Below are 13339 nucleotides of genomic sequence, written 5' to 3'. Positions count from 1 at the left end.
TGAATTTGTGTTAACACTGAGAGTGTGCACCCATCTCTCTCACTGCAAAATGATGTACATTCTTTTGTACAGCTGGCATCCCTAGCACTGGGGCGCAATACAATTTACTTTTCAACTCTAGGAAGGTTTTGGTGCATTCACTGTCCAAAGGAAATGGATCAAACACATCTTGATGTGTCAGCCTCAGAAGGGGCTTTCACTGTTAGTGAAAAATTTGGTATCCATGGTCGACATTAGCTAACCATTCTCAAAAACATCCTAAGCTCTCTGTGTTCTTGGTGGATTCATTTGCTAAAAGGCTTTCACTCTCTCTGGTGACTCCTTTGTTTCTCCTTTCATGATAATATGTCCCGGATAATTAAGCTCTTTTTGACAGTACTGCAGTTTACCTGGAGACACTTTGTGTCCATTTTCTGACAGGTGATTCAATAAAGCAATGGAGTCATTTTTACAAGCTTTTCCTTTCTCAGACGTTATCAAAATATTGTATTAAAGCGGAACCAAATAGCATGTGCAGAGGCTCAAGATTTGTCTTTAGAATCTGATTGAAAATAGAAGGACTCTGTATACTCTTGAGGGACATGACACCACATTATTGTTTTCTGTCAGATCACAAATGAAAATAAGAAGTGGCTATCTTCATGCAGGGGCACCGAGAAGTAAGCCAGTCACAAATCAATGATTGTAAACCATTCTGCAGTAGATGGGATTTGAAAAAGCACAGTAGCAGTATTTGGCACTATGGGGGCAACAAGGCACCACAATGTCATACATTTTTTCCAGGTCCAGCACTATTCTATATTTTCCATTTGGTTTTGGATACCCATTATAGGCAATTAAGTCATAGTCATACATTCTTGTATAGCGCACAGTTCACCGCAAGGTCTCAAGGCGCTAATTAGTTATTTTGAAATCTCTTTCTGTAACTTGTCTTCAATTACGGGTTGTGTTCCAGCAATTTTCTTAGCTGTCAATGGGTAAGGTGGTGTTCTCGGAAAAATTGCATCTGCCTTTATTTGGACCGGATCTGGTTCTACACCTTTAACAATCCCAGTATCCTTCCCTGCAAAATCCCAAACTTCAACATTTACAGTTGCTCTAAGATTTCTGATAATTCAGCAACAGTCAACAAAGTTACCATTCCTGTTTGCATTTTGCTTAATCAATTTAATATTAACATCCTATTTATGAGTCTGAAAAGCCACATCATCTGGTGGGCAGTAGATTGTGCAATGTATCTTACACAAGTCCCTTCCTAACAAAATCACTGTGCTTGATTCACAAACCACAAATTAGTGTTTCTCTTCAAATGTCCCTCTTCTGACTGGAACTTCTTCTGAAATTGGATTTGACGTGTTTATTTGTAACCCCAACAACTTGGATTGTTCTTCCAGAGAGAGGTAAGTCTGGAATTTCCATTGTTCTAACTATTGATTGGGTAGTTCCTGTGCCGATTAGAAATGACACATCATGACCATAGACATTAGCGCCTACATATGGGGCTCTTTGGTCTACCTCTAGGACTATGCAAAGTACACAGTCCTCTTCCTGTCTCAGGCACCATCATTGTGAATTATCAAAGCTGAACTCATCATATTCAAATAAAGGAAATTGTGCTAACACATCCTGACTCAAATTCTGAGCTTGTGGCATTGTATTTTGACCTTGGCTGGGCTTGGCTTTAATTTCGGCAATTAGTACATTTTCATTCTGGGATTCCTTAATTGACCAAGTATAACGGGTATCATTTGGTTTTGATGTAACAGACAGTAACTTTCTTTAAGGTAACAACATCCGTTCTGGATCCCATACCTGTGGGAACACCTCTACCTCTTATATGAGTTATTTGCATGCCGTTTGGATTCGCCTTAAACCTAGCTTGTGGAGCAACAACTCTCTGCATCAAACCTTGACTTCCAGCTAACGGCAGATTTTGAAAGCCTTTCTGAGCTAGCTTTGTTTGAGCCAACATGAATTTCTCCTTTATTTTCTTCTGCTTCATATCCAATTTGTCACTGGACCATTTCTCATAATGCAGAATCTCATCTAGTGATCTGTTTGCCAACAGATGACATTTTGTGTAATGTGCGAACTGATATTAGGTTTCAACCCAAGAACAAACTGTGACACAAAAATCCCCATATTTTTCTCGTCAGGTTATTCACATCCACTATGCTGATTGAAGACCTACAACAACCTTTTGTCATATTTATATTTTTCAGCCAATCAATATCCTTTGGAGGAATCTTCCCTTTCAGAAAATGTATGACTGCCTCATACTTTTCCATCACCACAGGTGACACAGCACCCATTCCCTTTTCTCTCTGTGGCTCAGCCCTGGCCACTGTCCTTGTATCTTCCATTCCGACCACAAGTCTGCTAGAACCACAGTGTCAATGAATCTATCCAGGTCTTTCAACAACACCTTTGAAATCTTAATAAACCTTTTCACCTGTTTGTGCCCTTACACTGGTTTGTCTCTACTTTGGAAAATTGTAAATGCAGTCAAATCATTTCTCTTCCATGGAACATGAACATAGGAAAATCCAACTACTTCCCTCAGTGGATATTCTGTCACTTCCCTCACTTCATTCAGCTTTCTCTTGGTTTCCTTCTTTTTCTAACTGTTTTGAGTCATCAGCACATCAGCAGCTGGGGTTGTTGTGGCCTCTGGGCTTCTCTCAATTTGAGTTGGTGCAGTGGGTATTACTGATGATACAAATGGATCAGAATCGATTGCCACAGCTATTGGTTGTCTTATTTTGGTTGAGGCAATTTGTAAAACCTGTAAAGGTCGTAAAATAGAAGGAGGATCTGGAAACTACTGGAGCAGTAGCCACAGTCTGACTAGCACTAACACTTATTTCTCCTGGATCTGTATGGGTTACAGGAGGTGGTCGGTATGACAGCATTTCCTCTAATAGGCCATCTCCCAAATCAGTATCTGAGTTCTCCTGTTCACGCTTCCCTGCATCCTTATCCTTCTCCTTAATCCCTGATGTAAATATTGTACAGTCTGGTTCCCTCAATAATTCCTTTCCTCCACCTACGCTGTTCTTTGTCTCATTGAGTATTTGCTAATTCGTCATTGTTCTACCTGCTCTCCTCTGATATTTTTCTCTCTCCTTCTCTTTTACAAACTTTTCCCGAATCTGTAAGGCTTCATATTGCATGGGTCGAGGTGGTGGCTTTATTTCATAAATTTTCCTCTCAAATGATCTAGAAACCTGATGCTAAAAGTTCTAAACCTAGAAACGCGTAATGCACCCTCATCTTCTGTAATTCTCATCCATTGTTTGAGCCATAAACATGTATTTAATCCAAAATCCGTAGTCATTACGTAAGCTGGAGTACCCTCAGGAGGCAATTCCTCACCTTTCCGAACAGGAATATTAACATGCTCCTTCACAAGTTTCTTAAAATCCTTAAATCATTTCATTTTTAATAATCCAATTGATACATTAATTTCTAAACCCACATGTTTTGAATTTGTTCTGTATTCGTCAGAATTTTCAATTGCCAATCAAATAACAGCTTACATTTCAGTAAGTCCTTCATCCAATCCGTGAACATTGCTCAAACCAATAATATCTAATATGCAGTACGGCTCAGACCATCAACCAACCAATAGCCTCGCGAAACACACCAACCAACCAACCAATCCCAGTGCGAAACACTATGATGTAAACCTCTCACTCTTCGCAGCTTTCATCTTCCTTTACAATTTATTTTCTTTTTCACTATTCTAAAACTTTATCTGAACAATCTTGTTTGCTCAACTCTTTTCACTAAGGTAAAATTTCAGTTTTACAGTCACTTAAGAGAAATCTACACTCCCAAGTGACTTTTCCACCACAGAAAAACCACACCAACTAATGCAGCGTCACCCTAGTGTGCAATACGGTTTCACCAGCATAACAAAGTTAATCAATTACCAACATTTGTCCCTATAGTTAAAGATGAAAGTGATGGTACCTCACATTACACATCTACTAATCTATTTGCCAAACAAGATTAATATGCTGGGAAATTTTGGCTTCTTGGAGCGTGAAATCAATGTAGTCTCTTCAACAACTTCTTCTTTTAAAAATCAACGTATTTACAAAAAAAACACATTCACTCTACCCTCACAACCCCAACATCGGTCTCCCTATTGATAATCACAACTCCAAACTGCAACTGTCAAGACCGTAACTGCTTGTCACTCCATCCAGATTTGGGCACTGCAATCAGGATTGCGGAAATATTGGTGGGTACTAATTTTAAGCTCTATTCTGGGTGTAAAACCATCAATTCTGCTACCAGAAACTGCGGGAGCCCAAGGTCCTATCACAATAGTTCAGTCTTAATATACACCCACTTACAAATCTCACCGTAGAGAATCCTTGCGGCCCCGGAGAGGTCTATGAACCTTTTCCACTGTAGGTGAACTGGGGCTTTCGCAAAACAATTCAAACATCAATGACAAACGGAATTTGCAAACAGTCAATGATGACGGGTTGGTAAAAGTTTCAAACTTTTATTCATCATAAGGTTCAAATATCTTTATCTCTTTATATTGATTAGTAGGTTTGCAGAAATATAAAATACATTTGATAGAAGTCAGCATTAGTGAAATTCACAGTGTTCCATAAAGAAACCCCGTAAGGTAACTATAAGGACCTATTCTAAATAGAATCCATGAAGAGTTCTTCTTAAGAGGAGCAAATAAGAAAATGTACTTCTCATAAGGAGTAGTTCTGGAAACTCAGACAAGTTCCTTACTGCTGCAGTAGCAACTGAAAATAAAAGTGTGATCCTTGCAGTAGCACTGATCACCAAAATTCAAAATGTTTTCACCTGAAAAGAAGAGTTTCAGAAAATCAACTCTCCATAAAGGAGGGTCCCAGGACAAATACATCCAGTGGTAAAAACACCAGAGTATAGGTAGAAGTGGAGTGAGTAGTGTGTGAGAAAAATTTGCCAGCTAACTACTTGGGAACACTCGCTAATATAGATTCATACTTTCGTAACATTTCAGTGGGCGTCCTATGTTGATATCCAATAGGAATAGTTCATGAGATGACATGATCGGTCATATCATATGATGCCGATTCATCCGATTCCCACAGTCTGTAACCTCATTGCTATTACGCAATACAATTTTTGAATACTTTTTACATGAAGGAAGGTTTTCATGAGAACCCTCTTACCTAAACTAAAGGATGCTTTATGAGCTTCATGCATGAACAATAACTAGTCAGTAATATGAAAGCATCTATCAATACTTTTCGGAAACATCATTCATAAAGTCTCCTAGTCATCATTTAACAAAAATGGCTTCATAAGCTTATTGTATTCTAACACATGATCTCACATGGGGTGAGGAGCTGGATAAACACAATGTTACAGTCAGCTCATTCCTAAAATATGTCACTAATGCTAAATGGTTTTTCTATATCTCTCATTCATGTAACTCTGAACAAGAGTCGAGTGAGAAGACGTTTTGGCCTTGTTAATGTACATGTTAAAAAAATGGTGGCTTGGTGTAAAAAAAATATAACAATCCCTGACACATTAAATCACATGTATTTAGTTAACACATTTTCATAGTTTATTTCTATGTTCTAAACATTATGCATTTATTTTTCTATGAACCATTTCCTACATAAGAATTTCTAAGACAAATAAAGCATCTTAAATGCAATTCTAGAAAGGTGAGTAAGTGTTTTTTTCTAAATTTGTGCTCATTTCTCCCAAAAGCTTTATTGCCTCGGCTGCCAGGTGGATTACTGGGAGAATTAAACGTTTCTCATCGCACTCAGAGTACAGCAAGGAACAACAAAGAATAGGGGAAAAGGCATAAATGAAGATTCGATGATGAGTTTCATTTACCTGAGCACCTCCTGAATCAGTCCTGTAACTCTTTAGTATTTTAGGGTGACGCCTACCCCGCTGCGACTGTTGGGAGGTGGTGGAGGACTTTCTTCACACCTGTGTTTTTAATGTGTGGTCGCCAGGTGAATTACATGGTGGAGTAGACATTTCTAAAAGGCACACCAAGTGAAGCAAAAAAAAAAAACTTTCAAAGTTAAAGAGGGATTTTGTATGGATGTATTATCAATATGTAACTGCCACACTAATATCGTCGTGGCCCAGCTTTGTTGAGCATTTAAGATCTGCCTAATTCGAGGGATAGATTGTCTGTGTAACTTTTTACTTTCTCATCCTTCCTTTCCCAAATGTATTTATTGCCCTTCATATTATGTAAATGATAATCCACTGGAAGGGAGCGTGAAAGGAAAAAGACAGAGTGAGCTTTATGCTTTTGCAAAGAGGGTCGACCCCGGTTATTTGAATTACCTGTAAAATATATGACATTTCAGCAAAATTTCTTAATGAAATTGTCCTGTAAAATGCTTTGTTTGGTTCGATTTTTTTTCAAAATGTTAAGAAAATAAAGTATTTGTATATTACACAACCATATGCAAAATCACCAATGATTTATCCAATTGCATTGGAATGTTGTGCTGTAAAGGTACAATTAGTATCCCTCCACCCTGTTGGGATTCGAGGGGAGTATTCTCACTTCCTACAGGCATTATTTACAATTTCGTCATTTACTTGTTCTCTGGCCAAAGGTTCATCAGCCGCCATTGTTTATTTGGGCACCTTCATAAATGTTACACTTTGTTTCATTCTCTTCACACCAACGCTTATGGCATGCTATACCGTTGCTCTTTTAATTCCAGTTCAAATAGTCTTAGTGGTTGTTCTGTTCCACTTGCTGAATTATGCTGCCCACTTATTCTTTCAAAAAACTTAAATATTCAATCAATCAGTACCAGTTACTAGGGAGCAATGCCCAGGCAACGTGTTTAATAAAGGAAAGTCACATCAAATATTTGATATGGTTTTTGGATGAATGTAGTCATGTCATTCTTTATTGTCACATGGAGAGGCACTGAAACTTGAAAAACATCTTTTTTTCCTGGTATGAAAAAGTGACTGTTTTTTTCACCTTCTTCAGGCCCCTGGCTCAGTATGCACCCCCACGTGCCATGCAGAAGAAACTACTGACTGTTAGTTGCCTAGATGTGGGGAATTGGATAACTAATATTAAATTATAGCAGCTACCAGCATGCTTTAATCAACCAATTATTGTATTATTTAGCAATACGTGGATTGTGTAGATGTCCATCCATTGTCTATTGGTCAAATTCAATGTTGGCTTATTAGGGAGTCCTTTACCCTCGTTTCAAAACATTGATTTTACTAACCTCACTGTCCTCTGTTTTCCTAGAATGCTCAAGATAAAAGCGAAGACTATTGTCTTCAGGTAAGGGTCAATTTTGGATTTATGGGAAGCATCAAATTTCAGGATAATGTGACTTTAGTCTAAAGCCTGTAAAAGTGGAGTTGCATGAAATGTTGAAATCTATGATGTATTTCTCAATTTAAGGAGTGCAGATTTAGTTTAGGACAAGTTGTTTTGCTTTACATATACATTGTAAATTAACAACATTGAAGATATCTTACACCTTTACAGACTTTACAGTTAATAATATATAATTCTGGATTACTGATTTATGGTACAAAAATTAACCTTCATAAAAATCATTATACATTTGCCCTTATGTCAACCGTCCATAGGGAGGACAGCTATGCGAACAAGAATGCATTTGGGTGAATGCATGTAAGTTCCACACCAGAACATTCAATTAAATACATTATCCAATATTTAAGTTGCTACTAGCGGCAGACCATAATTAAGAACACCGTATATAGGTCACCTTTCATAGATTTGGTGAAATTGGAAGTAATGGTATAGGATACATTTTAAGTGTTGTTCAGTTGCTCACAAAGTCTGATTTCTCACAATGTCTCAGATGCCTCATTCATGCTGTTCAACAATGAGTTTGGTTAATGAAGGGGTGTCCAAAACAAAAAAGTACTACTGCACTTGTGTTTTTTTTTGTAATGCTGTGATCATGAGTTGCTACTATTAGTCAGCAGTGATAATTCATTCACTCAGCCATAATACCAAGGACTTTCAGTCAAAAATCAAATAGTTAAATTATGCCTCATATTTGTTTTCACAAAAATAATAAAGTTTGCATCTACTAGAAAAATCATGTAATTGATGCCTTTCCTGCACTCTGCAATGCTGAATAACTGAATGTGGTTATCCAGTCAAGTAGGATTAGTCAAGCATACGAGAAACAAAGCTGTATCAACCTACAAAGCTAGGTAATAGGCGATCCTTGCAACCAGAATATCATCACAGAGTATCACTAAATAGATATACGTATTTGATCATTCCTGACTCTGTAGGAGCAGTGCTTGTAGGGCAATAAGAATTCTATTTAGGGTCTCACAGGTGGCCCAAAAGCTCTCTAAGTCAGGGGAGACCTTGGTCTTCACTCCCCTGGTTGAAAGCTACCATGTTTTAAGATCTTCACCTGCCTGCACAATTCACATCTTAAATCATTCCTCCCGGCATGCTCAATACGTTCCTTTGCTGAAGGAAATGCAGAGTGACCATCACACTGTAGTTGTTGTTCTGCCATACTTTCAATTGAAATGGCTTGTTTTAATTTGCTTCTAAGTCTGGTTGCCATGGACGAATATATACAACATCTGACCTTTGCAAAGTGTGTGCAGCTAAAGTATGGGACGCCAATTTTCGTCTAGCTCAGTGAAGGGGAAAAAAGTTAAGCATTGGGGGTCCCAAAAAGCGTTTTCATTTTCAGCCCCCATACTACATTTTGCTAACCAGTACAGAAAACCCTGCAGAATCTATTTATACTAAACCAAAGATGGAATTAGAACTTTACTAAGAAAAAGTTGTGTTCATGTTTTGGTGTAAATCCATTCAGTAGTTTTTTTTATTATTTGCATTACAAAAACGGTACCAGGTGGCGTCAAAATGTTAATGACTGTGTATATTTTCATGTTGAATCCATGAACTGCCATTAAACTCAGTTTTGAGGACAGTTTGAAGGCCCAAATTAAAAAATAGACAAAAGTGATTGGACGATAGACTTTTTTCTTCTGTTCGCTATTCTGGTTAGCAGACCTAAATATGTGCCAGTGAAACCAAAGGATATGGTGATCTGCCCCCACATCCAGAATAAAATCATGAGGAGCAAACTCTGACTTCCAGGGTCAAGTGTGAGTGATAGGAATAAGGCCTAAATGGTCTTTTTATAATAAATAAATAAATATTATGCCATGGTTTGTTAGACCCATGACCAAGTTTGGGAACCCTTTAACTCTTTATGGTCTGACCATTAACATTTACAAAGAAAGACATGAAGCAAAGCAACTCCAACATCCTCAGGCCCTGGTCAGAATAAGGGTACAGAAAAGTAACATGCCCATGGACATAAATTACTCTGATGGCATTCTTACAGTATTCTACAAACAAAATGTGATTAAAAAGTAATACCCTTTGGATGTCTGATAGAATATCGAGAAAACAATTATCACAACAGAGTATTGTGCCAAACATATCAAGGACTAAGCTATCATGTAAGTGCAATGAGGTAAGTATGGATTTACTATTCTTAACTCCACATCTGCATACCATGACGATATAATTATTGTCACAGTACATATATGTGGAGTTAAGTATAGTAAAACTTTGCTTGTCCATTGAAACTTACCTTCATGAAATCTTTGTCCTCGATTTTCTTGACATGATATTTTATTCACACAATATTTTTCTTTAGTGTTTTATCCAAATACCAGATGCAAAGAGTATAAAATGCTCTTTATTACCATTGTTGATAGTACGGGAAGGTCCATAACTCTAATGAGGCGAACATCAGCAATATGAAACTTACGCACCAAATCTTCAAGAAACTAGATGAATGTGTGGAACTAGTCATTTGCGCTAACGCAAATATCTAGATACTAAGCTATTTGGAAAAGATACCCACAATAAGGCTATATTAAATAACAGAGCAGTCACCTAAAACATTCAATTAAGTAATATACCCAAAGTGGATATACTATGGACCAGACAACACTGCAGTGAAAATAAGGTTTTTCAATAAAAAGCTTTGGAAGCAGTGCTTTATTTGTGATTGAAAGAGTGCAGATGCCCCAAGCTCTGTTCAGAAACCTGCAGATGGTGCAAATACCAAGGATGTTCTAGCTAGAATTCTCCTGATGTCTCTCTCATCCATTGCCAGACACTTCCTGCCCCCTTATTCTATCTCTTGCAGGCCACTGCATTCTCCCATTTTGATAGTTTTACCATTCTTTTCTTCCTCCATCTTTCTCATTTGTGTGCTTTTCCCCCTTTTGCACTCTGCAAATATCTAATGCAGAAAAATAAGTGAAGGTCCCCCAATAATGTGTTTGTGGTCCCACCAGCAAACACTGTCTGGAAGCATCTGCATGGTTTAGAGAACAGGGCTGTATGCTAAACTGTGTCTACAAAACAATGACAGTTTGATAAAACTCATTACAACACACTCTAATTCCACAAAAAGAAAACAACCCTAATGGTAACAAAATACAATTCCCCACAACTTTTCTTGAAGGTCACTGCACTATTCTGAAAAGAATGGCAACCACTATACAACGGCACTAAAGTGATGGAGAAATTATAGGTACCAGAGATACTAAGGAAACATTGATACAGAGAATAGATGTTAATTCTTTCCAGGAAGGTCCTATCCAACCGCTCTCTCTGCTGTCCAACTTTTTCCCCCTCATATACCCACATTAAACAAAGACCTACATACATTCCATAACTCAACCATCCAAGTTATTTACATATAAATGTTCCCACATATTACACATCTCCCTTTATACAACAATATAAATAAAACATATCCTAAGAAAATAAAGATATAACTCTACATTGTACAAAACAAAGCATAAAATAATAAGAGAGAATAAAACCCTTCACTCTAATGTATTTAAGGATTAAAGTAACATCAAACTCAACATGAGAGTAAATGCACACATTTTTATCTACCTCATTGATATTTCATAATCCTTCAAATGAACCGGACATTTCCCCTCTCAATGAGAGCTCCTCACTGAAACATTATCCTTCCTCTAAGAACTCCTTGGTTCGCTGATCCATCTCTAACCATTTCCCCTTTGAAAAGTACAACCCTAATAAGATCCATTATGAAAGTCTTCCATCTTAGCCGCATTTGTGAAGAACTTAATTTGCCTTAGACAGCTTAGCATTCCCTTCCTTACTGATTGTTTTGTTTTCAGCACCCAGTCACCAAATCTGCCAACTGTCTTCTTGACAGACTTTCTTTAATCAAAATTCATCTTCCTTAACATGAATCTTCTCACCTCTTTTATTCTCCAGTCATCACCTAAATCAGTTTTCTTTCATCTTGTTTCTAAACCATTGGCCCATGTCAGAGTTGCTAATGTATTGAGCAACTACCTTTAAACAATTCAAGTTGAGTCATTCCAAAACAACCCTTTTACAAACCTCCTTTCTCCAGTTGAGCCCATTGCTTTTAGTCATGAGTATGGTTACTTTTCACACTCTTTTAAAATGAGCCAACAAACCATTGGTTTCAGGGTGATATAATGTGTACTTCTTATATTGTATGCTGTTGTCAATCAAAAACGTTTCCATTTCATTGGATACTTACTTTACCCCAGTATCAGTGAGTATTACATGTGGTATAATTTTTCTCCCAAACACCTCTCTCAGAAATACCACTATGTTTTTTGTTTCAATCCCTTAGGAAAGAATATCTCTGGCCACTTTGATGACATATCAGTCAAAACCATCATATCTCACAACCTTCCCCATGTATGTGGCCTAATATATATAAGGCAACTTCTTCCTAAGGACCAGTTGGACTATCCCTGATAACCAGAGGTTGCACTTTAGGCTTCATGGCTTTTTCACTTACCGCACACTGCATACACTCTCTTATCATTCTCTCCACTTGACGGTCCATCCCTGGTCACCAGTAAGTAAATGTGAGTCTCTATTTAGTTTTGGACATTCCCTGATGTCTACAATGTGCTAAAGAAATTAGTTCTTCACTAAGGACACTTGAGACTACAAACCTTGTACCTCTGAACATAAGACAATGTTTCTCTGACAGCTGATCCTTGACATCTCAAATGTTTCTGCTCTCCTCAGTTCCTTTATTCTTCAAACTCAAACCAGTATTTAACAACATCAACACCTCAGACAATACTTTGAGTTCTTTACGCCATCTCTCATCTGAAATTATGTGGTATCAATTTGATAAACAATTTCATTTTCAAGGTCATCATCACTATCCAAGCTTTCCTTTTGATTTCCTCAATCTGGAGATACAAGTTAAGAGAATGAATCTGCCACCCTGTTCTCCACCCCTGAAATGTATTTCACAACAAGATCATATTCCTGTACATTCACAACCAACTTGAAAATTCTACTAGAAACCACATCTATGCCCTTCTTCCTAATATTTTTGCACAGCGGCTTATGATCTGTTCTGATCTCAAACGTGCTTCCCCACAAGAATTTCCTATTTTTCGTTACAGCCCAGTATACTGCCAAAACCTGCTTTTCTATCACAGAGTACCGCAGCTCAGCACCTTTCAAAGCATGCAACATGAACGAAATAGTTTTCACAATTCCTGCTGCTATCAGTAGTAAGAACTGGCTTCTCTGTAGGATCAACATTTTTTTAATGTGGGAGCTGAACTTAACCTTTTTTATATCTCTTTGAATTCAGCTTCACAGACATCATCCCACACAAATTCTACACGCCTCCTCAGTTAGTTCCTCATACTCGTACGAGTCTCGGCCAGCCTTTCACAAACTTGTTGTAGTATTCTACCATTCCTAAAAGCTGCATTCATTCTTCCTTATTTGATGGGACCTAAAATTCTGTATCAAACTGACCAAATTTTCTTTGGGAACAATACCTCCTCCTGTGACAGTATACCATAGATAGTCAATAGAATTCCTGCGAGGCTGTCCCTCTTCTCCCCTGCTGTTCGCATTATATCTAGATCCTTTTCTGCATTGTCTTGAGTCTTCTCCCAATATCGCTCCTATTATGCTGCATGGCTGGGAGGTAAAAATTATGGCATACGCCAACGATGTAGCAATAATCACATCTGAACCCGATAAAGCAATGGCCGAAGCTGAATTACTTGCTTATCACTTTGGCTTACTTTCAGGCTATTGGCTGAACAGAGCCGAGACCCAGATCTTAGCAAACAGATACACTACTGTTGCCGATAGAAGGCTGGTTGATGAGGCCACATATTTAGGTATACGTATAAAAGCTAAGGTCGGCGATATCATTGATATGAATCTCACCCCTATAATTGGTAAAATCAAAAATGATATGTTTCGATGGGA

General features: G+C 37.8%; 1 protein-coding gene across 1 annotated transcript in view; it reads left to right on the top strand.

Moving 5' to 3' along the window:
* MYO3A (myosin IIIA) overlaps positions 1-13339 on the top strand; it is a 1386887-nt gene that overhangs the window by 466250 nt on the left and 907298 nt on the right. Inside the window, exon 14 of the mRNA XM_086939966.1 lies at positions 7283-7318. Coding sequence (XP_086796092.1) covers positions 7283-7318 — 36 coding nt within the window. The remainder of the gene's footprint in view (positions 1-7282; positions 7319-13339) is intronic.

This window comes from Lissotriton vulgaris, chromosome 10, assembly GCF_964263255.1.
Source record: "Lissotriton vulgaris chromosome 10, aLisVul1.2, whole genome shotgun sequence".
NCBI classification, from domain to species: domain Eukaryota; kingdom Metazoa; phylum Chordata; class Amphibia; order Caudata; family Salamandridae; genus Lissotriton; species Lissotriton vulgaris.
Note: the sequence above shows the minus strand (reverse complement) of the source record. Positions and strands in the feature narration are given on the sequence as shown.